Source organism: Cinclus cinclus, chromosome 13 (genome assembly GCF_963662255.1).
Source record: "Cinclus cinclus chromosome 13, bCinCin1.1, whole genome shotgun sequence".
Classification (NCBI taxonomy): Eukaryota; Metazoa; Chordata; class Aves; order Passeriformes; family Cinclidae; genus Cinclus; species Cinclus cinclus.
This window is the reverse complement of record NC_085058.1, coordinates 19,494,808-19,520,422: the sequence shown is the minus strand read 5'-3', so window position 1 is coordinate 19,520,422 and position 25,615 is coordinate 19,494,808. Positions and strand designations below refer to the sequence as shown.

The window sequence follows — 25,615 nt, the reverse complement described above, 5'->3', positions numbered from 1 at the left end:
AGCTGGGCCCACCCATTCGATACCATGAGATGCCTGGCTTGTTGTTGTTGGGTTTTTTTGGCCACACCTCATTATTCCTCCTATTATTAGGCTCTCGCGGCGTTTGTCATCTTGTCAAGGCCCTGGAGTTTCTATGGATACTGGTCCCCTAAGTGGCCATGCTATCAATTAAGACAGCTCCATGACTGAACTCTTCCAGGGGACTTTGTGAAGATCCACAGATAATTTCCCTGATTTCCCTGCAGTTCTCTGTTCCTTATGTAGCTGCCTTTTCCATAATGACCACTTGGTCAGAGCTCAGCATATTCAGGTTTTTCAAGCATCAAAAGGCAGGATTATCTGCTTAGTTAATAGAATTAGCTAGAGGGTGATGGGGTTAATAATAAACCACCAGAATATCTATATATCTATATATATATATAGATATATAGATATATACATATCTATATATAGCGAGAGATAGATATATATATGTATTTATGACAGGCTGTAATAAATAAGCAATAATGAGATAACCATAATAGTGATGTAAATAAAAGCACCAGCATCAAAACCTGCCATGGAATATAAACTTATATGCTTTATTATGCTTTTTATGAACTCCCTGGGAACAGGAAATATCCTCTTTTATTTCCTCTTCATGCTCAGCTTAAGGATAGAAAATTGTGCAAAACTGAGAGGATGATGAGTATTTCTTCTGAAAATAAGACTGCTGAAAGTTTCCAAATAGAGCAATTTAAACTTTGTTTCCTTGTGATAGGCAGCATAAGCAAGCAAAATAAAAAGTATAGCATTTCCAGTGGGAAAATTAGAAGAGGATCGTGCTGTGTTGATCAGGACTTTACTGGGAGCAGGCTGAGCACAAGGAGCAGCTTTGCTGAGCACCTGGCAGTTTCTCACTTTCCTCTCGCTGTTCTTTGAGCACCCAGTGTGTTTCCTTGGATAAATTTGCTTTACCTACTGATTTTCTTTCATGGGCGTTCTGTCTCCATGCCTGTACCAGCTCATTTTTGTTCTCCCTGTGCAGGTAAGCAGGACAGGGGCATGTTGCTGGAGCTCCCCCTCTCTCAGTCAGCCACTTCATTTTTCTGTATCTGTAACCATAAAATGTAGTTATTTAATGATTTCTCAGAAGTATCAGGAGGTTTTCAGCCTTTCAGCCAGAGAGGCTGAGCACTGTTTGCATTTACTCTCTGGTGAGAATTAGTATCTGGGGGCAGAAGGCAGCAGGGAAAAAGGCTTTGATTTGGATTTGAGTTTTGGCTGGTGATTATGATTCTTTATGTGCTCTAAACCAGTTTATCTCTCCCTAGGTGGATGTGTGCTGCCAGCAGTGCGATAATATCCATCGAGGTCTGCCCAGAGGTACAAGGAATAAACTCATCTGTTATTAGCTAATACAGGAAAGTGATTCGATATGGGTCTCAGAAGCTGGAGTAGATAAATAGGATGATAAATGTTGGCATTAGCAGACGTGACTGACTCCTCTGTCTCTGTGATTTGGTAGTGCCCAGTAATTAAATAGTTGGAGTTTAATGTATTTTAAACTAGAGCTGCAGCCTGTAAATCACGGCGATTATGCTCTTCCCTGCTGTGCACTCCCTGGGTCGGGAGGAATTCCCATTCCTGTGCCGCAGCTGTCCACGGCTCCGGCTGGGTATTGCATCAGTCGGGACCAGGAAAGGCAGCACCAGCCCTGCTGCTGGCCTTGGGCAGTAAAGACATTCCCAGAGCCTTTCCAGCTCAGCAGGACATGTTCTCCAGCCCTGGAAGGATCCCAGCCCATGTCCTCTCCATCTTGGGTTGTGTCCTCTGTTCTGGCTGGAGCACCTTCATGCCCATGTACACATGCAAACACACCCCAGGTCACTGCAGAGCCTAAATTCCAAGGGGCAAAGCATCCCAGGGGGTAATTTCCTCCCAAAAACTGTGTTGTGTCACTGTGGGAGCATCAGCCCCTTGGCTTGGTTTTGTTTTCAGACATGTTTTTCAGGATTGTTGTTTCAGTTATCCCAATTTCATCATTGTATTTCACACCAAGGTTTACTTTTCTTTGCAGCCAGACTATGACCTTGTACTAAATTGAAGTGATTGTCTTTTTTTATATACAGGCTGTCCAAGAAGGAAACCCAACCCTTTCCAATGCAGCTTGAAACTCTACTGAACTAAAAGTTACTTTTTCTCTATGTACACAACTATTTTTGTTTCTCATCCTATATTGGCCAGACCTGACTCTCCTGCTGGAGGCTGGTTGTATTACTCAGAGTTTCCCCATTAGCAAACGACAAATTTAAACATTTCCATGCAATTCAGACATTTTACAGCTTTTAACACAATTTCTGGATTAGTTCAGGCTTTTACTCAAAATTTTTTCTCTGATAACTGGTCCCACATTCAGACATGGCTTTACCAGAGCCCTGCTATGATGACCCTGAAATGCTGTCTGGAGCCACAGCTGGGATAAAACCTGTCCCTGCTCTTCCTGCATGTAATTATTTTTAATAAAATCTATTTGTACCTCAAGTTATTTCCTCTTCCAAGCATTTTATAATTAAACAATTAATTTTGCTGGATCATTGCAAGTTACAGTCTCTGAGGTCTTCCTGCTGCTCTGCATGGGGTGGTGGTGAGTAACTTTCCTCTGAGGGAAGGATAAAAATGTGTTCTGCTTTAGGTAAAATAGATGTTTCTTTACTCCTTTGATGAGCAGAAGCTGATGATTGTCAACCCACACCCTGAAGCAACAACTAGTATTGTTTTCAGCAAGATGAGCAGCAGTTTAACAACTGATGAGCAGGAATTATTGGAGACGAGTTGTGTTTGGGAAAGCATAAGGTATAACCTTCCCCACTCGGCTTTGCAGGGAACTGGAACATCTGTAAATCATCCTGTGGCTTGTTTCTTTCCATACACTGTTGCTGTTTTCCTTCCAGATCACTTTAACCTGCCTGTTCCAGGTACTTTGTGATGCACAACGCACACAAACCCAGGGGACTTCACCCTGTGAAGGGTGGTGTGGGAGCTGCCATCAGAAGCTGAAGCACATGGGGACCTTCAGACTCTCCTGGCTCCATGGTGGGCTGTGGTAGGGTTAAAGATCAACCCCCTTTTCCAGGTCCCACTGCAACCCTCTTTCCATGCTGTTGTGCCTCCCTGTTCCCCATCCTTTAAACAGAAGCTGTTCTTTATTTGAACAAGGGACTGTGGGGGTGGGATACAATGTAGGTTGCCCAATGGGATAAACTTTTACAAGCTCTTGCTGAGATTCAGAATGAAAAAATATGTGAGCTTGTAGATGTTGGACCAGAGAGTTTGTTTGGGTATAAGCATGGAGCCATGTAAAAAGATATTGGCAAATGTTGGTATAGAGTTGACAGAGCTGCCCAACAGCAGCTGGAAGATTTTCCCATGATGAAACATCTCTGGAAGAATGAATTAGTAGCCCTGGGTGACCTATAGTCTTAAGTGTTGAGGAGGAATGGAAATGCCCAAATCCTCTCATCCTTGCAGCTGGAAGTTAATTTTCCTCTTGTATGGTTCTCTGCTAAGCAGAGTCCCTACCCTTGCAGCTAATGGCACCTTTGTTTGCTAAAGTTATTTTAGCATAAATAGAAGTGACTCAAAAGAGAGTAGTGTGTGGAAAGCAGTAGAAGACACCTGGTCTGATACAAAAGGGATTGGGAATTTTTTTGCCAAGTGAAGTGGTAAATGGAAAATGCAGCTGGATGTAAACATATGCAAAATTATAATTATGGGCAGCGAATGGAAAGAGAGTAGAAAACAGCAGGAGAACATCAAAGGTGGAACAGCCAGAGAGGAGACAAGAAGTACTGCAAAAATCTTCCAGCATGATCCAGGTAACCCTGGATGGAATGGAACAAAGTGCCTCCAGACCCTGCTGTACATCAGCAAAGGAGCCAGGGGGGCTGCAGAGGTTTCCCATGTAGACAATCAGCCCATGGCTTAGCAGCAGGGACAGTGAATGTGGCTGTGTTTGAGGAACTGCTCCACACAGCACCTTTGCTCTGGCACCTCTTTTAAAATAGAAATGATGGGTCATTACTGCAAATTTGCTGAGTTAATTCACGGGGTTTGTGTGTGTGGAGTGGCAAAGAGGAAAGCAAAGGGGCTCACGTTTGCCTGCAGCCATCTTTTATGGCCCAAGCAGCCAATTTTCTGTGTAACTATAATAAATCACAGCGACAGACACACAGGATGGTGCTGTCTTTATATAATTATTCCATAAATTGCCCTATTTTCTCCCCCAGAAAGGCCTCCCGGTCCCTTCTCTTTGCTGGAGCATGTTGTTATCCTGAAGACAATATGACATATGCGTTTGAGGAACTTACTTTGTAAGCAAAGGGTAAAGAGAGGGAGCCTGCTCCTGTTTCCATTGTGTGGCTGTTTGCTCCAAGGGGAATTGCAAAGCAAGGGAAACAACCTTAGAGCTCAGGAAATCGAGCGTGAACTCCAGGACTGAAGAGAAAGCGTGGCTGAAAAGCCAATCAACACAGAGCCCAGCTGCCAAGGGAGCGGCGGGCGAGGGCACGGCTGAGCAGGGTCCTGCTCCTCCTTCCCTCCTCTCTTCCTTCCACTGCGCTGCCGCTTGGAAACGCCTCCTGCAGTCCCTGGAATTAACTTCCATGAAGAATTTTGAAGTCCCTCGCCACGGTGACAAAGGGAAGCTTTGACATCTCTAAGTTGTCTCTGTGCAAGTGACATTTTAGTCACTGCTGCAGACAGAACAAGGTTAGCCCAGCAAAGTCACCTTGATGAGCAGTGCTTTCTAAACCATCCTGGCTCCTTCCTGCTCAGATTTGCTTCTGAGAAGCTTTCAGTTCTCTTCTAATTCCTTTTGCATCCTCATTCCCTGGCTAACTGCAGTTTCAGGCTGCTTAGCTGGAAGGTACAGACCAGGGCAAGTTCTGCCTGCAAGAAGGCAGATAAACTATTCTCCTGTGGGCACTCACAGGTTTTAAACCCCCCACAATTTGTGTACAGCAGGACTTGGGGGATTTCTTGGCTTGGCTGGTGTTTTGCTAACTGAGCTTGTGTTGTTTCTCTTTCCTCCTGCCCTGTAGAAGATACTTTTTAAAATTACAGCAAGTGCAAAAGGAAAAAAAAGACCTTTCTCCAACAAGGATATAAAACTTCCATCAAATCAGCTGTGTCACTAGAGACCCAAAGCTAATAAGTTGATCTTACAGATGTATAATAAACTCATTTATTAGGTTTTTATTTTAGGAGTTGGTGCTATTAATTAGATTGATATGGCCCATAAATCACTTGATTTGGCTGAGCCCTCAGATACTTGTAATTTAAATTAATACAAGTGCATCTTAATTAATCTGATTAAATCCTGGGACAAGCAAGGCTGTGTTTGCAGTATCCAGGAGTATGTCACAAGGAAAAGTAGTATTTTAAGGTAAAGCATCTTCTTCACTGCAGCATCAGTTTTGTTCAGCTGGTGAATCAGGGGACAAGAATGGAACTACAGAAGATGCAACCCAAAAAAACAGACACTCTGGCTTTGCCCTGAGACCTGGAAGCTGGGTAGAGCTCATTGCAACTTCTGGGCCAGGCAAGGGCCTGACCTTCACAAATTCATGGCCACTGCTCTGGTTTTGGGGCATAGTGATCTTTTTTCACCCTTTGGCAGCAATAAATGAATTCTCAGAAGGTGAGTTTAAGACATTGGTGAGCATAAGCCACAGGTTGATCTCTTGTGGTCAGTCTTGATTTTTTACTCCCTTCAATACTACTGATAAGATATAACATTTCTTTCCAGGAAAGAATAATCCATTAATTGGTTCTTTCTTGTTCACCTTTCCAGACATGAGCTGCTGTGTTGCCTGGGCCAGGAGCAGACCCGAACTAGGAACAGAGCAGGCAGAGGTGGAGGTGAGCTGATGTGTCCCAGCTGAGACCTACCTGTCCTGCATTCCCTTCCCATCCTGAGTATTCCTCCTCAGGGATGTTTCTGGGTAGTGGATGATGATTTTATTGTGACTTGCCTGTAGAGAAGATGGAATGCACCCTCCTGTGGGACACTGTGCATGGTGCTGTCGCAGGGGTGCACCCATCTGCTCCCCAGCACTGATGGTTCCTAAACCTTTCCCAGGTGGATAACACCAGACACTCAAGCCATGTTTCCATCTTTTCTTTTTTTCCAGAATGCTCTGTGCTTACAGCTTTTCAGATTGATGTTCCAAGTCTGTAGAGCCCAGGTATTTGCTGTGTAGCCTTTTCCCTACACTCCTGCTAATTTTCCTTAGTCTAAGTGAGCTCCCCTATGGACAGGAGTCCGCCCTAGCTAGGTGGTCCACCTGTGGTCCACCCGTGGTCCACCCTAGCCTAGGTTTCCTCTGTTGTCCATAAGATGTCCATGTGGGATGGAGGTACAAGCTTGGTATTTACAGCAGCTCCCCAGAATCTGGAAGAAAACCCTTTCCAAGGCTCCCATGGTATGTTTAGCAGCAGAGCACCAGCCCAGGGCTCATGCAAACACAGGTTGTTTCCGCTGAAGTGCAGACGCCATAAAATATGTTTTCTTTAAAAGCAGGAGATAATGCTGTTACAGCAGTTGGATTAATCTAATATTCTCCTTCATCTTCAAAAGAGAATTGCCTAAATAGCCTGAGAGAGGCACATTTTATGAGTCCTTCTTAAGGGCTATCAATCAAACCTTCCAAGAAAGGCACTGATGCCCTTTTGCTCGCAAGAGGGAAATTGGATTCCCCACGGCTTTGCTTTCAGTCTGCTGTAGCCTTGCCGTGTAATCGTCGCATCGCAAAGGGTCTGGCCATCATTTTCTTCTGCTGGTCTGAAGAAAAAACCCACATGGAGGAAACCTGTAAGAAGAGAAGGAAAGCGGCCCAATTAAAGGCAATGATCTCTTAGCTCTCTGCCCTCTCTCCCGCCTGGATGAGGCAGATGTAAAACAATAGCTTTATTTGTGCAAGTTTTAATTGGGTAGTTCAAAGGAAGCAGCAGAGGCTCTTTTGATCTCTTGGTGTGTTTGAATGCCACGTTGCAACGGTGCCTGCTGGCCACGGCAGTGACCTCTTGTGTTAATTAGTGTTTATCTGAAATCGAATTATCTCCCAAATGGGAGAAAGCAGAGTGAAAAGCAGGGGATACGCTGAGATTTATGCCGTTCTCAGTTAGAGGTAAAAGCAGGTCTGCTGAAGTTGACGTTACAGTAACTCAGAGTACATTACATTTTTGCTTTGTTTTTCTAACACTCTTGCTCAGATGGTCCCATTTCTCTTTGTAATACCCTGTGCTGCCTTCATCTTTGCTGAGTCTGCTGGTCCGCGCCGCTCATTGGAACTTAAACCATAAACCAACACCGAACAATGATGCATTATTTATAGGAGACCGAAGGCTGTGAGGTTGACAATAGTGCAAAGCTTCTCTTTCTTGTGGTCAGTAATCCATAAATAAATACATCATCTATTTAGGTTTGCAGAACTGTCTGATGGAGGGGAATAGCCTGCATTATACAACGAGGGCACCAAGGAACTTGTGAAATCCACCACCTGCTTTTGGGGCAGATTGGCCATTTCTGAGTAAATTCTTGATGGAGATAGGGGGTGTGAGAGCTGCCCAGTCTGGTGCTCGTCAGGGGAATGCTCTGGAAAGTAAAAGGAAATAGGGTTTAGAAATGCATAAAAGCATCAAGTTCTTTGTGTGGAATATTAGCAAGGACAAAATTTTATAGCTGAAAGTATCTCACTGGACAGGTATACAGTCCCGATTTCTGAGCAGAGAATAGCCAGGGTTGTGGAAATCAAACATCTGTCCAAACATCCCATGAACATCTTCAGGTCTTCAGCATGCTGGACTGGCTGAAATCCCATCCTCAGATCAGATCCAGATCTCAAGGTTTTTCAAGTGCAGGAATGGTTTTATTCCAACCTTGCTTTTCACTCCTAAGCTGGTTTCAAGTGTCACCAGGCTGGACTTTCCTGCTTGCTCCCTAAGTGAGTTCATCAGTGGGGGGCAAGGCACCCTTAAAATGCCATGGTGGCACTTAACTCCATGTCCTTGGGTGTACAGCACTATATTTTCTGGGATTAGCCACAAGAGGGTGGCATGAGGATGTGCACCAGGCAGCCTCCCTGCTCTGCAGCATGGCATTTTACAGCCAGCTCTGTAGATCCAATAAAATTTCGGAACAGATCCTTATTTTTGGCACATGAGCACATTTCCCACTACAAATGAGCCTGCTGGGTGTTTCTGATGGCAGAGTACTCCTTGATGTTACACGTGTTCTTTTATGCCTAAACCCAGCCTCAGTCAGTGGGTACCGTAGCAGCGTATAAAATTTAGACTATTTAGGATCAAAACTTTTATTGGTCCTTGGTAACTGCTGTAGGGAGAAATCCACAGGTGTTGTTTATGAGCAAATATTATTTTTCCTAGTCCTGTATGTTTACAAGACAGTGATGTTCTACATGACTGCTTTATGGCTCATCGAGATGGTTCTAGTAGGTTTTTATTTGGTTGTAGCTGACAGTGAATGATCTGGTTAACAAATACACACTAAGTCTGTGACAGCAAGGGAGAATAACTGAAATGAAACAGATTCATTTCATCTAAAATCTCAGCCTGGATTTTCTTGGTATGCTTTTTTCTGAATTGGACTGTCAGCAATCCAACCCAAGTCACTCGTCTCAAATGATCACAGATTCCCAGAATGGTTTGGATTGGAAAGGACCTTAAAGATCTCATTCCATTCCATCATCTCATTCCAACCCCTGCCACGGGCAGGAGCACCTTCCCCTAGACAGGGTTGCTCAAATCTCCATCCACCCACCCTGGTCTTGGGCACTTCCTGGGACGGGGTAGTCTATGGATAACCTATGTCAGGGCCTCACCACCCTTGCAGGGAAGATTTTTTTTCAAATACCTAATCTAAACCTACTCTGTTTTAGTATGAAGCCATTCTCCTTTGTTCTGTCACTCCATGCTCTTGTTAAAAGTCCCTTTCCATCTTTCTTGTCAGCTCCCTTCAGAATCAATTGATGCGTCTCTGTGTAAGGCAAATTCACATTTGATTCAGCAAAGCCTCACTCAGGTGGTAAGTCCCAGGAAGAGCAAGAAGCAGGGCACTGGGATGTCCAGGCAGCAATACAAATCAAAGAGACATAAAAACCCACTCCAAGTTTGATGTGCAAAGCTTTGTAAATGCTGGAGGTTTTGTACCTTACTTTATTTTTCCATGTGCCAGCAGAGGGATGATGTTGGTACTTAGAATCCACCCTACTCTCATTTCTGCTCCATAACCTGGCACTGTCTACATCAGAACTCCCCCATCCTGGATGAGTGCAGGTTTTTTCAGGGTGTGAGTCCCTCCTCACCCATGGCTCTGGCTGTAGGACCAGGGCGCCTTTGCACGCAGAAATCCCTTTTGCCATGAACACATTTTAAATACAAGCTTCCGAATCTCATTATGCGCTGCCTTTTCCATTCGTTTTCCTCCTAACAATGCACCTGCCAATATCTGCCCCTGAGCTCCATTTTAAGCAGCATTTTCCATAGTTAATGTCACACTCTTGCTCCCAATCTATCTTTGGCAACTGCTGACTGCCTGCAGCAGGACCAGAAGAAGAAGGAAAGCCCTCCCTGGGTATAACAATAACACAACACCCATTCCTGGAAGAATGATGAGATAGGCTGTGTAATAAATATTTATAAGAGCAAGCGTAATGAAATGGATGTGTAGGATGCTGAGTCTCCCTTAGGGTTTGGTCATCACATGTTTTTTTCCTCTTTTCTTTCTTCCCTGTGATACAGAATTGTCCTGATGTCCCTGGGTTGTTGAGCAAATTGCTCATTGTGTTGCTCACTTACGCCATGCATGTTATTATGTGCAACCAGCTGCTCCTGTTTGGCATTGCTCACGCATAAGGAACAGGAGGCTACCGTCACTTTCCTCGTCTGGAAGTCAATGTTCCCCCCAGGGTTGAAGTTGCTGCCAGACCAGAAGAGGTCCAGAAACAAAGTGAGTCCTGGTGGTAAAGGCTCCCGAGAGACTCCTTTTCTGGGAAGACCAAGGCTGAAGTCTTGCAATGAGTTTGAGCTGATTCAGCTTTGTAGTGCTGTTGAAAACTTCCTCATGTCTCTGTCTGTCTATTCCCATTGCTTTCCTTGTGCTGGCACTAACTCCTGAGTGATTGTACAGGGAGCTGGAGCAGGGCCCTGATATTGTTGTTAATGTTGTCGCCAATTAAGTTTTCAGCACCATCCTTTCCTCTGTCCAGCTCCAGGCTCATTCAAGCACTAATGCCGTCACAAAGGAAAGAGCAGCCAACTTTTCTGGTAATTAGAGCTGCTTAAATCCATCATAAAATGTCAACCTCAGCACTGCAGACACGTCTGGAGTCAGGGATGGTCAGAAAATGGAGCAAGGCTGTATTTGAGACTGGGAAGTTTAATCCTGCTTGGGAGAGAAAGGACCTAAGATGTGAGTCTTCTTGCTCCTCACTGCTTTCTCTCTGAAATAGCTCCGCCCTGTTGTTCAGGTTTCTTTTATTTTAGGGTGTCTTTTGTAAAACAGGTGTTGTTCTTTACCTGCATTTGTTTAGTAACTCATACTATTAGATCCTGGTAGTCTGAATCCCACAGCTGCCAGCTGGACATGGACATGGGCTGCTTCATGTGAGTTTGGATTCAGAGGCTGGAGAAGTTCTGATTCAGAACCCTCTGTAATGCGTTGCTGTGCTCCAAAGTTTCTTGCACCACTACATCCTTTCAGAAGCATGGATCCCCCTTGGCTACAGGCCACCTGCATGGGAGAAACCCTACAAAATGAGGCTTTTGACCCTTAAAATGGGACTTTATGCCCTAAAAACATGTCTTTGGAAGCTCAAAATTATTTCTGAGCTAGATAAATTCATAGCACCTTTTGCTGGATTTCCCTGGTGGGCTGTTATTCCTGGGATCTTATACAAACCAAGATATGTGTATGTCCATACACTTGACTCACCAAAAAATTTTTGTAGCACAGAAATAATGTCTCTCAAAGGGGAAACAAAAAGCTGAACTACAAACACCCACCACTCACTGCTGTTGCTCCACCTGTCATACTTTCTTCTCTCAAAGTATCAGAGATTTGCAGCTATGGAAAGGCAGAAATGCCTCCTCGACAGGAACAGGAACTCGGTGGAATCTACAGCACATAAATGGTTAGCTGCCCTAAGTATTGGGGCAGAAGTGCCATTGTTTGGGAAGGAATGTCCCTTCTGTTGGCATGGCTGTTGTCACTTTGTTCTTTATGGACTGACAGCCAGGGAGTTGGCTGATCCTTCCCAGATCTACTAAGTGGCTCTTTAGCCAGGTTCTCCCTCTGTAAGTGCCACAGGGAATAATTTCACCTCTGTGAGCAGACTCTGGGACTTGGTGTTGCTCCTGCAGAGCTCAGCTGTTGTCAGTGTGAAGGAGCTGGTGCTCCAGGTGACGTTTCTGCCGCTTTCTCAGTTCCGGAACTGTTTGCCAAGTCGCTGTTTTTTCCTTTTCCCCAGGGACAGATATTCAAAGAATATATGTTGCAAGCTTGGGTTTGTCAAAATACTGGTTTCATTCCTGTTTCCACAGATATGCAGGAAGACAAAGAGGTGCCACAGAAGAAACAAGTAACACTAACATCAGGTAGAGAGCTAAGACAGGGTTAGACCTGAGTTTTTCAAAGCCTAGTCCAACCCTGGCCTGCTGACATGGAGCTCGGTCAACACCATAACACAGGCAGGTGTTCTTAGCCAGATTGTGCAGTGTTTTGTAGACCATTAGCAATTTTCCTTTTTTATATGAATGCCAGACTTGCCTGACTGCAAAGTAAAGTTTTTTCTTGCATAAAGGGAGGGAGAAATGTCTGGGATTTTAAGAAAAGTGGGCAGGGGTGTGTTTGAGAGAAACCACTGGCAGACACAAGTAGATACTCCTTTACAGCCTAGTTAAAGCAATTTGACGGCACCCTTAAAACCATTTCACACATAAAGGAACAGGTGGGAAGGACTCAGAGAGAAAGAAGGGTTTGTGGATGTTAATCTTTACCTCCATGCTGGACTGGTGCAGAAGGGGATGTGGATATTAGTACCCACTTTTCTTTCCATAGGGAGGTGAGATGGTGCAGGAATGGGGCCAGTGGAATGCTGTGGCCTTATTACACACTCCTTCTGAGCAAGGTGTGCAGTGAGTGCCCACCTGATGCTGGGCAAAGCCCACCTGCACATCCCTTCAGAGTAGGGAGCTGCTGCCTGCCAAGGCTTGTCTGTACAGGCAGTGCCAAGTATGAACTTAGAATTGCATAATTCACACGCGTGGAAATCCTGCTTTCCACCACATAGCCTTTCTGGTTTCATTTAAGTTTTTATGGAACTATAAAAGCTAATAAATCAGAGGGTCTGTATTATTAAAGGTCTATTATTTCATATTCTGCATAAGTGAAGCCCCCTCCACTTCCCATGCTGCTGTGATAAAACATGCCTGTGTTCTGGGCAGGTTCGTATCCTTTTGGAGGGCAAAGCAGACCCAGTCTGTATATGGCTGCCCTTGTGTTTGGTGCCAGGTACCACTGCCAAAAGAAGAACTTGGTGTCACTTGCCCTCAGGACTGAACCTGCACCTGTGGCTTTACGCACACACGTATGAGTTTGTGTCTGGGACCCAGCCAAGCCAAACTCAGAGGCAGCAACTTTGGACTCCATCTCTCATCTCCTTCCCTCATTTCCACTACATGGCTCCGCTGGTGGATAAGTCCTGCCTCTCTCCTCAGCGATGGGGTGCAGACATGCCACACCATGTATTTTATTTGCTTCATTTTTACAGTCGGCTGAGAAGCACAGGCTAGGCTTTGATGACCAAAAAACAATACACACCTGAAGGAGATGTTCCTCGAAAATGAACCCCAACAAAGCCATGGCGATCCGCTCGCTGGTGTCCGTTTGCCCCCGTTGCCCAGCCGGGCGCGGCGCGGTGAGCTCCGGCAGCCCCGACGGGCAGCGGGGCCGGGGATGCGTCCCCGGCAGCACCGTGAGGGGAGCGCAGCGGCGGGAGCTGCGCGGTGCTTTCCGCGCTCACCCGTGGCAAACCGGAAAAGAAACCCCAAAGAGGTTGGGGGTGGATTTTAATTTAAAAAGCCACGTAAAATAAATGTTATAAATGTTTGTGGCTTGTGGAGCTGCTCGCGGGCAGAGTCGTCCCGCACCTGCCGCACCTCAGAGAGCGGGGCCACTCCCGGGGCCGGCTGAGGCGTCCCCGGCAGCACCGTGAGGGGAGCGCGGCGGCTGGAGGCGGCCCGGCACCCTTCACGCTCACCCGTGGCAAAACCAGAAAAAAATACTCAAGAGACTGAAGAAAAAAATTATTTAGAAAATCCACATAAAATGTTATAAATGTTTGTGGCTTGCGGAGCCGCCGGCGGGCGGTGGAGCCCCGCACCTGCCGTCCCCCACCCTGAGGGAGCGCGGCCGCTCCCCCCGCCGCGGGCTGCCAGCAACCTGTTGGTGCGGGCGCTGCCGGGCGGCGGGAGGAGCCCCTCGGAGGGGCGGCCGGGCCGCTGACAAAGGCGGAGCAGCGGCAGCCCAGGGCCGCCCCCGGCAGCGGGGCCCGGCGGGCAGCGCGGGGCTGGGACTGGGGCCGGGGCGCTCGCACAAGATGGCGGTGGGGCGGCTGGAGAGCGCGCTCCCCTCGTAGATGCGGCCGCGGCGGCCCCTGCTCCCGGCGCCCGGAGGGGCTTACATGGCGCTGGAGGACCTGCTGCTTTGTCTCTGCTTCTCAGCCCTCGCTGTCCTGGCCGTGCAAGGTGGGTGAGGATGGAGAAGAGGGAGGGGAGGGAGGGAAGGGGTCGGTGCCCCCCAGCCCGCGGGCAGCCGCAGTGCCACCTGCCCTCACAGGAGCAGCGGGCGGCTCCTCCGGGATGCGCTCCCTGGCCGGTCACCCGCTGTACCAGCCCTCCTTCCCCTTTAGTGGCCATTACCCCCAGTCATCCTTTCTCCTCTTAGTAGCCGTCCCGTCCCTCTGTGGCCATTTCCCCCCTCTCCCCATCCCTTTCTTTCCTCCAAGTCGGACGATAGCTGTGCTCATGGCCCGTGCCTAGATGGTGCTTCCTTTGGGGTCATCGTTTGGGGGGTGACATTGAGGGTGACGCTCCCCACAGGAACTCCTGTCAGTGTATGGACTGAGGGGAACAGCAGACCAGAAGCAGCAGCATTCCACGGCCTCTGCCTCGACAGTGGCAAGTTTCATCCAGAAGGGCAGTGGCTGTGCCAGGGTGGTGGGGAATGGAACGCTTGTCTGGTACAGCGTGGCCCAAAGCAGGCCCAGGTGTCCAGCAAAGCTTTGGAGGGACCCTTTGGCTCCCTTGTCCTGCTCCTGCCGGCATGGGACACACAGATGTCCCGTTGGTCAAGGAAGTGACCCAGGAATAGCCATGCTCCTTGCACTCGTGTTTTGCAATGGTTACGCAAACGGCACCGTGCGAGGGCACACGTACACGGCCGCCAGGCGAGCTGGTGGCTTTCTGTGGTTGCCATCAGAGTTTGTATTGAGAGTCGGCTAAACTGTCGGACCTTGGTGTGTGGGGTTCCTTCTCTGTGTGGGCACAACCCACAAAAGGTTTTGTTCTCATCCCTGAGAAGGGTTTGGAAAGGTATAGGCTGGCAAGACCACACTAAGAAATGTGAGCGTGTGCCAGGGACTTGCTCTCGTTTAAAATCCCCTCTAAACAGGGTATTGCGGTGGAGGAGCAATCCCTATGTCATTGTGCATTGTACATTTTTATTCCTTTTATGATGCATTCAGGTTCATCAGAGCATAATAACAGCACGTGGACGGCTGCAGGGTTGTTTTTCTTTCTTTTTCCTCAGAACACTGTGAGCTCCCATTAGGGGTAGGTTATGAATCAGCATAGGTGAAGCTTTATGGTGGCTGTTGTGGAAGTGAAAAGTGGGCCATGTAAATGGCCCCACTGTCACCAGTGAGTGTGTGTTTTCCTAGGTGGGTGGCAGATTTGACCCCACCAGCAGCTGAGTGGGTACACTGGACTTAGTGGGAGTTGTGTCTCCTGTGTGTTTGAGCAAACAGCTAAGTGGATCTCAAGGTTTGTAATAGAGAACAATGATTTAAAAGGAAAAAAAAAAACAACAGAAAAAATGGGGGTGGTGGAGTGGATGTAGTTTTTCCAAACCCACTTCAACAAGTAAACTTCAGATGCTTTGTGAGAATTTGCAGTCATGGCTTCTTGGTGTTTCTTGCAATCAATTAGGCAACTAGTGAAAATTGTTGCTGTTTGTTTTTTAACAATGGGCCACATCTCGTATAGCTAGGCAGTGAGTGTGTCTGCACAGTCCTTGGACGTGCCGCTGGGTACGTGTGGATGTGCTTTCCAACAGGTGGGTTTGATTCTGAAAAGAAAAACATGGACTTATTTCAATATGAAATTGATTTGGCAGAAGGTTGAAATGGTTTTGGGAAAGCCTGTGTTTGATCCCAAAGCTGCATGTGTTTTGATCCAAAGTTCAAGCCTCGCTGGGTATGAAGTACCCAGGAGAGAAGTAGAGTGGAAAACCTTCCCCCCTCTGGACTTGATGGAAGCAGTGCCAATGTATACTTGCTGGGGATGTGATCCAGTGTTTTTGAAAGCCTTCTGCTGTCTGACTTTCAGCCTGTTTTCCCTGCAGTAGCAGGAAAGGGGTTTAAGGAAAAAAAAAACAAGCACTAAACAATCTCTTTTCAGTTGACTCCAACTAGGGGGCTGTGCTGGTTCCATTCCTTGGGGCTCTCTACAGGGGATGTGTTGATGGGAAGTGTGCTTAGCTTTCCATCCAAGGGATCAGCTGAAATCCATCTGGTTTTGTGTAGTTTGGTTTTGTGGTTGAGTTCTCCTGCTATAGAACAGATTTCCTTTTTCGACATCACCTCGCTTGAGTTGTGATTTGTTTTATCCTTCCTGTCGCGTTCGCCTGGGCGGCGTGACCCCGCAGCCGCTGCCTGCCGTGCGAGCCTGTACCGGGCAAGTCGGCGTTCCCATTGTTAGGAATCGCGTGTCCCTGCAGCTGCGGCCGCCTCGCAGGATGTCACCTGCCTGCGGGTCCGCCGGCCCTGTGACCGTGGCGTTGCGGTGTCACCGGGACGGGCGGTGCAGGGAAGGGGGGTTTCCTACACCCCAAGAAGCGGGGGGCCCTGCCAGTGCCGAACATGGTGTGCACAGCGCTGGCGGGGCTTCACCTGTACCCCGTATCCAGGGGCAGCGTTCTCGTGGTGGAGCTCGCTGCCGATGTGCCGTGGCTGTTGTGACAGCCAGGCAGGGGCTGCTCTAGTGTGGGGAATGCTTTTGCTGGCGTTTCTCTGTCTTCTAGTGTGCGAAGCTGAAGGAGAAACTGCTCAGGCTTGGATGTGGTTTTGTCTCTCCTGTTTTCCCTAGCTTTTCCCTTTATTTATTTACTGTGCTTTCACTGCCTTGAAGTCCAAAGTGAAGCAGAACAGGCTCATTTTTGGGCATACCCCCCTCTTTTGCAGCAGACTTTCTCCTGGCAGCTGTAGCAGGTTTGATCTGCTGTGGGGACCCCGTGGGGGTGGGTGACTGCTGGTGGTACGTGAGACACTTTGGAGTGGCACAAGTAAGAACTGAAAAAGAAAGTATTTCTGCCTTTCCCTGGGGATGAAATGGGATGATTTTTCCCTGCATGCAGCCCGATTTGGAGATGGAAGCAGCTTCTGTGGGACAACAGGGCCAACAGCTGGGGCCTCCTGAGTTTGTGAAGTGCTGGGGTGGGCTGTGGCATACAGGACATCTCTCCTCAGTGCCCACTGTGATCCTGGATCAGTTACTGTATTTGCTCGGGCAACCTCATGGCCCACTTCAGCCAAATGTAGAGATGCTTCTCTCTGTCAAAGGTGAGGATGAAATCCATCAATAAGTATTCAGCACATATATGATCTTTCTCACTCTAGTTCAAAGGTATCCTGAGGGCAGAGTGCTCTGTTGTCCCATGAGTTTGTGACTCCTGATACCATATTGCTTGCCAGATGATTTGAATTCTTACCTCCCATGGAGCTGCTTTTCCAAAGGCTGTCTGTTCTCTTAGGGAAAAAAAATCCAGGTGCTTTTGAGCCAGGGTGGGCATTTGCAGCATGAAAGATGCTGCTTGCACTATTTACATGCTCCTCTCCTGGTTAAATGGCTTCAAGGCCATTAAACCTAGTCATGGTTATATAATTAAGATGGGAATTAATATTTAATCTGATTGTAATTTGTTGCTGGAATCCTCCCCAAACTTTATTTTTGCATAAGGTGAGTGGGTACCTGTGGGAAAACTGAGGGCAATGTACATGCAGGGTATTTTTTGTGTGGACACTGGGAGTTACAGGTCTGCCTTGGGTGACAGAGAAACCCTAACCTTTACAAACCCTGAGTGATCATAGTCATTTTGTTATCAGTAGGAAGCAAATGTTTGTTTTATAGTCAGCTGTAATACTAGAGGGGATATGGTAAATCCTTGTTATCAGTATTTGCCAAGTAGAGGTTGGGCCAGAATCAACTCTGGTGCATTTTTGTTACTTTCTGGACAAGATCTTGAATCCACTTGCCTATAATATTTTTAGCTGGCTTTTGAAAGTGAACAGGTGTAATTATCCCATCCAGTTGTCTGTCTATCTTCTTTTTCTTTTTCCCAACAATTCCTGGACCTGCTGGTCAGTCATAACTAGTTTGGACATGGGAATTCAGAGTTTTTGAAAATAAGTGACCAGGTAGAGGGAGATGCAGTTTTTGCATGGACTGAAGGAGAGACACTGGAAAACCTAACTGTGGAGGAACTCAAAGTGCCTCAGTGGCAGGAAGAGCTTTGAGCAGATCATGAACCTTGTTTGGTTAGGACTGGGCAATCCACTCAGAAGACACAAAACTGCAGGAAATCACAATCTCAAGTCCTTGTATTCACACTTGTTTATTTTTGAAGCATTTTCTGCTGTAAAACATGACTTATGTTTACACAGGCATTCATATTATGGGGCTTGGTGTCTGTTTTGCTTTCCTCTCTTTTTGGGAAGGCACTTCCAAACACAGGATTTGGAGCTGCTGTGACTTTGGCTTTTCATTGTCTTTGTGTTGGTCACTTTCTGTCTCTGCCTGAGTTTCCCCACTTGTTCCCACTGAGCAGAGGATGCTGTTGCACACTGTAAACATGAAGAACACCATCACTCTAATTACCCTTCTTGCATTTATTAAATCCTTTGAGAAAGTGACCTCCAAGTGCTGCTTGTGCTTTTCTGATTTAACAGCTTGTTGGTGAGAGGATCCACAGTTGCTAAAACTGAATCTGCCACCTTCATAGAAAGCAGCATTGAGCTGTGTTTTCACAAGCCCTTTCTAGAGCTGCCAAACCTTCCACCAGATATGGGGGGAAGTCTGAAAAGCTTCTAATTTGTCTATCACTAGTCTGCTGAAGTCATCCTTGAAACATCGTTGAGTTTCCTGATTCTGGAGAGTAATGGGGACTTTGAGAAGCAGAAAGAGCTGGTCAGTGTTTCCTTGCAGGAAGGTGCAGGAATCTGCTGGAGTTGCAGCTGCTGAGAAGGGAAGTTCCATGGGAGAGCCTAACCAGATATCTGAGTCTATCTAACAGTCCTGTTTGCAGGTGTCAGGACACTTTGAGAGTGTGTAGGTCATGGAGCTTCTCCCTTGGACGTGTTTTTGTTCATGTCCCTGATGCCCTTTGGTATCTCTGTTTGAGTCAGATCCTCTCCTGCTCCTAATCCATGTGATCCTGCTGTTGTGATATGGGCTTGTTTTATCTGAGAAGTCCAGCAGCCGCCGTGTCTTATCTCCATGGGTAATAAACATACTTTGTGGTGGTTTTGATAAGCAAGTACTGTGTTCCAGGGAATCTTTCATATCAGATGTTCTCAAATTATTTAAAAATCTTTATCAGCATTTTAAACACAATTGCCTGTTACTGACATATGAAATTCAGCTGAGCTGTGGAATAACCTGGTTTATTCTATCTTTTCTTGTTTTTTCATGTTTTAAGTTTTTTTTTCCAGATCTTTCATGGAGTTCTTGAAGACAGGTCATTAGTATTAAAGGTGTGTTAATGAAATGTGAGCATCCCCAAGGTTTGCTGTCAGCCCAGACTGATGGGAGAATTAAAATCTAGCATGTGAAGTATTGCATTTGTGCTCAGTCTGCTGTGTCTCTTTCCCTTGTTTCAGTGGGCTTCCCTGGTCTCATTTCCAGCTCAGGTCCTTGAACCACATTCCCCTTGGAGCTGGAATGGCTTAGCACCTTGTTAAATGTAAGACTTTGGGAAATTAAACAGTTAAAATGGAGCTGGGATAGCAGAACTTGGTGGAGCAAACCTGGGATGCACAAGTGATGCCAGGCTGGCAGCAGGGATGTGATAAAGTCCTTTGTCTGTGTCACTGTGTGCTGGGAAATGTGCATGCTTGATTGTTTCTAAATTGACTGTCGATAGATGATCAAGTTAATTGGTGTGACCAAAAGGTCATTACTTAATGAAATGGATTTCCCATGCCCTGTCAATACACTGAGAGTTTTGGCAAAATCTGACTGTTCATGCACTCAGGACTTTGGCAAATCTCCTTTTTCAGAAGCATCATCAGTGCTTACAGGTTCCAAAATTACCTCAGGTTTTGCACTTAAGGCAGGACTGTCCTCTCTGTGGCTCTTGGTGGCTGTTGGATGCAGCTGCAGAATGGGTGCATGTATTTTCCAGACAAAAGTGAAATTTTTCCTGTTATTAAAACTAGTCAAGAGTTTACTGATTATTTTTTTTGCGCATGTGAAAAGGCTTTTATATTCTTTTGGAGATCTTTGTCTCTTTTTAGGCGATGGTCTAGTGAAAATGTGCTCTTACCTTTCTGGGGTTATCTGTGCTGCTTTGAAGGAATGATGAGCATACTCCTCCTAATTACACAGACCCGGAGGGACTGAGCCATTTCTGTGCCCTGGCAGTCCCACCTGTCTGTCTGTCTGTCTGTGGCGAAGCCTTGGAAGAGCTTGTAACAAGGGGACAGGGAGCTTTGTATGGAAAGAAAAACCAAACCAAACCAAGGACTGCAGAGGGCAGAGAATTAACAAGTGTTCAGGCTGATGTCAGGGGGGTCAGTGTGTGGTTTGGGGATGGGACCTGCCGCTGTGTGGGAGATAAGGGGCTCATTGGAGGTTACCTTCAGCAGAGGGGTATGGAGTGTGGTGTGGGGAGGAGCAGCTGGGGTTGCTGGCTTGGCTCCATTGTTTTTCTGCTTGATAGGTATTCCCCGTTGTTATTGAGGCTAGGGCAGCCTTGCTGGTGGAGAATTCAGGCTGTGACAGGAGGGTGCTCATATCCTCCATGGATCTGTGTGGCTTGCGAAGACACTTCTGAAGGCACTTTATGTTGTTCCATAGCAAGGCATCTTGGCAAAATACCCTCAGATAAGATAGAAGGGGGAAAAGAATCCCAGGATCTGATCCAACACCAGCTTCTTTGCTGGGTTGGCAAAAATTGTTTAGATTTTTCCCTCCCAAGAATGGTTTTGTAAACATAATGCTGCCTATTAGCCATGTAAATTACTGTCATTGGTGGCAATTGTTGTGATGGAAGGATAAGTATCTTGAAACTCTGGTTGGATTTACCCCTCCTGCCCCCCCAGCTTGCAAACCAGTTGTTTGTGTCAGTGCTGATTGCGGCTTTTGTCAGAGAAATCAAAATATTGATCTAATTTATTTAGCTCTGTGTTCCCTAGGTCATAGTAAATGCAACTTTTCTCTCTTCTCCTTTGTATTCTTTTTCTCTGTACTGAAAACAAAAGGAACCGTTCCTCAGGAAGATGAACCATACGTTCCCAAAGTCAAAAGTCATCCACTTGAAGAGGGTCCATAGGAGCGGACTTCTATCTGGAGGCTTTCCTCAAGAGTCTGTCAGTGGAAAATCTGGCGAGCAGCATTACCACAAGTACTATTCTGGAGTTTTTTCTTTACTTGCAAAGTGGGGAGAGATGGAAGTTTCTCCCAGCTGCTGGCAGAGAAGAGCTTCCCATTTACTTTGTGCTTGTGGCTGCTGCCAGGATTTGCTGTTTAGCAGCAGAGGAGTTAAGTGAGGGGTGAAAGGCTTCAGCAACACTTCAGCATCCAGGCACGAGGCTGAGCTGTCAGATCATTCTTTGTTTTTTACACCAGTGAAGGCACTTGGGATAGTTCAGTATGTTCAAGGCAAGCAGTATATTGTGCTGCCTTCTTGTGTACTGTGGGAAGCTGAGATGTTTCTTGTTCCAGGTTTAATGATTGTGCTTGAAAAAGAGCATCTCTTAAAAAGCAACACCCACTTCTGACTTGAACATTTGCTGTGGGTGCTTGTCCATCACAACCCATCGGGAGGCTGGTTTGACATCCTTGCTTGGTGATGTGCACCTTCAGTTTGAGTTCACCCAGCTGGGGTTTATAGGAGTGTGTGAAGACAGGTACTGGTATGAAGAACCTCCTGTGAGGATGTGTACACTCACCAAATTTCCTGATAACCTCAGTAAAGATTCTGAGCTGAGTACACACAGGTCCTCAAGTCTTTCACCTGTTTTCCATCCATAATCTCAGCCTTCTATAGTAACAGTAGTAAGCCCTGCTTTTCTCAGCAGTCAGGGGCTTACTCAGCTGGGGAAGTCTTTTACTGCTTCAGTTCAGAGCTTGACTTCTTGGATCTGGACCGTGCAGATCCCTAGGGCACCAGTTCCCCCTAGCTCAGTGCAGAGCTGCCATTCAGCTCCGACAACCAGTGCTTGATGTGGCTTTCCAGACGTGATGGGATCAGAGCCAGCCAAGGGAAAAGTAAAGAAACCTTCAGCTCCAGGAGTGTCTCTTTGTGGAGCAGCCAAGCTGTTGCTGAGTCAGATTTGGGGTGTTGAAGCCAATGCTCACATGCAGGAAACCAGAGGAAGCATCAGGATGGGGCACATCTGTGTAACTTCCATTTGGATTTTAAGCAGAAAGGCTACGTTGGTATTTGGTATGTGGTATGTGCAGGCCTGTAAATGAAAATTCCTGAATACATTTTTGTGTATTTTAAAGTTTGTGAGATTTTTAAAAATGCTGCCCTCATAGGGAGTATTTTCTTCTCACCAGAAACTTGTTGGACTGCAAATTTGACGGAACTAATTTTTATAGCATTTTCTAACATTAACTAATTGTGTCTTTTGGAAGGAGGAAGACAGTGATGTGGATGTGTGTTTTTATATAGATTTCATTAAAAAGGTGACTGGGATTATTCTGCAAGTTATCTGAGCGATGTAAAGGTTTCTGCTGGAAAATGCAAGTGATTATAGGCTGGTGACTAACAAATAATCCTTGGCTAATACAGGCTGGGCTCAATTAATGTTAATCCCTGCTCAACAGTAGTAAAAGTTGGATAAAGGAGCTTTTGCAAGGCTGTTGTTGACCTGAACGTGAGAATGATCACACAACATTCCCAGAAATAAAACTGGCTCTCTGGAAGAGACATCATTCTCATTGTTTGTTTCTAACAGTAGAGAAGGAGTTATTCAGAGTGGCCCAAAGTTGCCTGGTTATGAACATGAGGATTTCTCCTGTGCTGGTGTTACGTGCTGAGGCACAACAGACCTTATTAAAGGAGGAATAGCAGTAATTAGTCTAGATTAATGGAAATAAATCTGGTTTTAGTAATAAATGAGGTTGGATTCCTTGGTCCAGAGCAGCTGCCATTTACAGTGCTCACCTAGCAGTCAGATGCGCAGAGGCAAAACTCTCCTCACTGTACAGAAAAGTCAGTGATCTGAGGTGTTTTTGTTGGAATCTCAGTGTAAGTCCAGGTGTTGTTTTTAGATGTGTTTTGGTGAGATAAGCAGAATCCCAGAGACAGCCAGGGAGAGGCATCACATCCGAGCCTGGACCCCCATTGATCCAGGAGGGCCCCAAAGTGGTGTGACAGTCCCTGCAGGAATTCTGCTGCTCAGATACCGTGTGTCGAAAGCGTGTCCTTCACCATTTGGAAGCAGACCCAGACCTTTTACTGCTTTGTCCTCAAACTGTCAGGTTTCAGCTGGCTGCAGCTTTGGAAAACAGAAAGATTTATGTGCTCTAAAGAGAAACTTGCATTGACAATGGGTAAATGCACTCTAGATACTGGAAAATTAAACAGCCAAGTAGGTGTGAGGCATTTTTAAAATAGATTGTGAAATATATTTACCTCCTGTTGTTATGATAGATGTAAGTTTAAGTTTGGAAATGGGAGGGCAGATTTCCACCCATTCTGACCCTCTGTCCTAACCATGTTCAAAGGTTTGTACTGCTCTTTTTTTTCCTCCACCTTCACCTGCCACAGATATGGCTGTAATGTTGCTATTTTTCCTAACACAGTCCCAGAGCTGTAAGAGGTCACTTCGCTCTTTCAGTGATAACTGAGTTTCCAGATCACAACCAGGATTTTCAAACAGGACTAGTTAAGAAGTTAAACAAGGAGGATTAAAAATCCCAAGGTGGTCAAGTCCTTGGCAAGACCATTCATGTCTAGCTATGAGCACCCCTTTGACTTAACAGTTTATCATCTCCCATTTTATTATTTTCTCTGTCAAACCTGCCCTTTTATCTGCTATTGTCCCAGCAAGGCTGGCTGGCTGCATTGATAACATACCTGTGGGGTTAGGTGATAACAGAAAGAAGCAGAGCAGGTCCAGATAATGCAGGGGTGGCCCATGCCCATGGAGGGAGCTGGTGTCAGACACTGCAGCTGTAGCCAGGCAGTGAAGCCCAGATGGGTTTTGTGACTTCCCGAAGGACACGTGGCGGGTGGTGACAAGGTCATCCCTGGGCTGGTGCTTTGTCAGGACTTCCCACGCTGTCTGTTCTCTGCAAAATTAACTCCTGCCCTAAGTCTCCCTCACCTTTGCCTTGTGCCCTGTTCCTGTGCTGCGTGGGTGACGTGTGTGTCCTTGTGTCCTCCCAGGGAAGCGACACCTCTCTTGGGTGATGCAGGCTTGCAGTGACAGCTGTCTGCACTGAGCTATTAAAATGTACTTTTCCATTAGTTCTCTTCGTTGCTGTTCTGAATTGTCTTCTCTCCCCCTGTGTGCTGGCTCATTATTTCTTATTAATTCATGGTTTGTGCAATTACCTGGGAAATGCAGGAGAATTGGCAGGAATTTGACGAGCCTGACTTTTCTTCTTGGGAGTAGATGACTTTCTTCCTATGCAGCATGAGAAGGTTGGTTCTTGTCCTCTCTGAGTGAGAAGCTGCATATCCAGGCCTTTCTGCAGGGGCTCTGCAGGGCAGGTTGGCTGTTTGGAGAGAGCTGGAAAGCACAAGGAGCAGGAAGAGGATCTATATGTCTCTTTCCTTGTGTGCTTGATAGGATTGAAACCAGAGCTGTTCTTTGACATTCTGTAGCTGCTCTGCATTATGGCACTTTACACCCTGCCCTGAAGACACACTCCAGACTTGAACCCCAGCCTATCAAGAGCAAACAAGAGAGGCTCTTTGCTTAACTTTAGAAGACAGAATTGTACAATAAACAGTTCTAAATACATGCCAGGGGATTATGTTTGTTGTGAAATCTTTCAGATCAGTCTGAGTAGTGCGTGTGTCTTGGGTTGTCACTGAAGTGACACCCCAGCAGAAGGGTTCTTTGCCCCTTTTCTTTGAAGACGGTATTTCAGGTAAGAACAAAGAAGTGATCTGGTCTCTTTCTGCAAGGAGAAAGCCATCACACTGCAAGATAAGAGGGATGTCACTGATTAAAATGTGGCAGTTTGGCTGCTTGTACCTTGTGTTCTATTGGCAAATCTGTTGTGCCCATTGTTTTCCTGTATGACTGTTCCTTTTTTTATGAGTTGTATTTATGCATTGACTTCACAGCTGCTAGGAAGGACCTCTTCTTGATGGAAGCTGGATTAAGCTGTTTCCTGGATGGCTTCACAGCTAGATTTCAGGCTATTGGTAGAGAAGGAGGTTTACCTGCCCTTCTCCTTCCATTTTTATTTTCAGGTGAACTGCAGAATCTCATTACCCACAGCAGTGGCAGGGCTTTTGAAGATTTTTGACCTAATTATCTCATTTGCACTGTGAGTAGCAGTAAAATCCATGTGCTGTCAGGGGGACTTTGCTTTTGTGGCAGCTGTGCAGCAGTGGGAGAAAAAGGCCTTGTGAAAGGGCTCATGCAGAGGGTTTGCTTCCCACAGTGCAGGCTGGCTTGGGCTGCTGCACATTCCCAGCTGAACAGGTGCTTTCCTGAAAGACCTGGATGGGGTAAATGAGGTGTAAGTGAGAAGTTACCGGGTTCTGGACTCCATCTGAGGCCCTTCAAAAGCCTTTTTTGGGTAGTGTTCATGAAGGTGCAGCTCAGAAGGGGCTGGACCATTGTCTATGAAGGGGCTGTTCTGCTATGTCATGATGTGCAATTAAGAAAGTGGTGGGTTAAATATAGCAAGTTTCAGTGGCATGTGAGAGCTGTGATAGAGCCAGGTATTTGCACATAATTTCTGAGACTCTCTTAGAGTCATGTCTCTGTATTTATGCTTGGATATAAGGAATCTTCTGCTGTTTGAGTGAAAATATTAACTCTAGCTATTCCCACCCTGCAACTTTAGGGAGGTGTTGCTGTGTCTC

General features: G+C 46.3%; 1 protein-coding gene across 1 annotated transcript in view; it reads left to right on the top strand.

Annotated features, from left to right (window-relative positions):
- The first annotated feature begins 13,697 nt into the window (after window positions 1-13,697).
- The window catches only part of IGDCC4 (immunoglobulin superfamily DCC subclass member 4), an 84,341-nt gene continuing 72,423 nt past the window's right edge, over window positions 13,698-25,615 (top strand). The window contains exon 1 of the mRNA XM_062501523.1: window positions 13,698-13,806. Within this exon, the coding sequence (XP_062357507.1) occupies window positions 13,698-13,806 (109 nt within the window). The remainder of the gene's footprint in view (window positions 13,807-25,615) is intronic.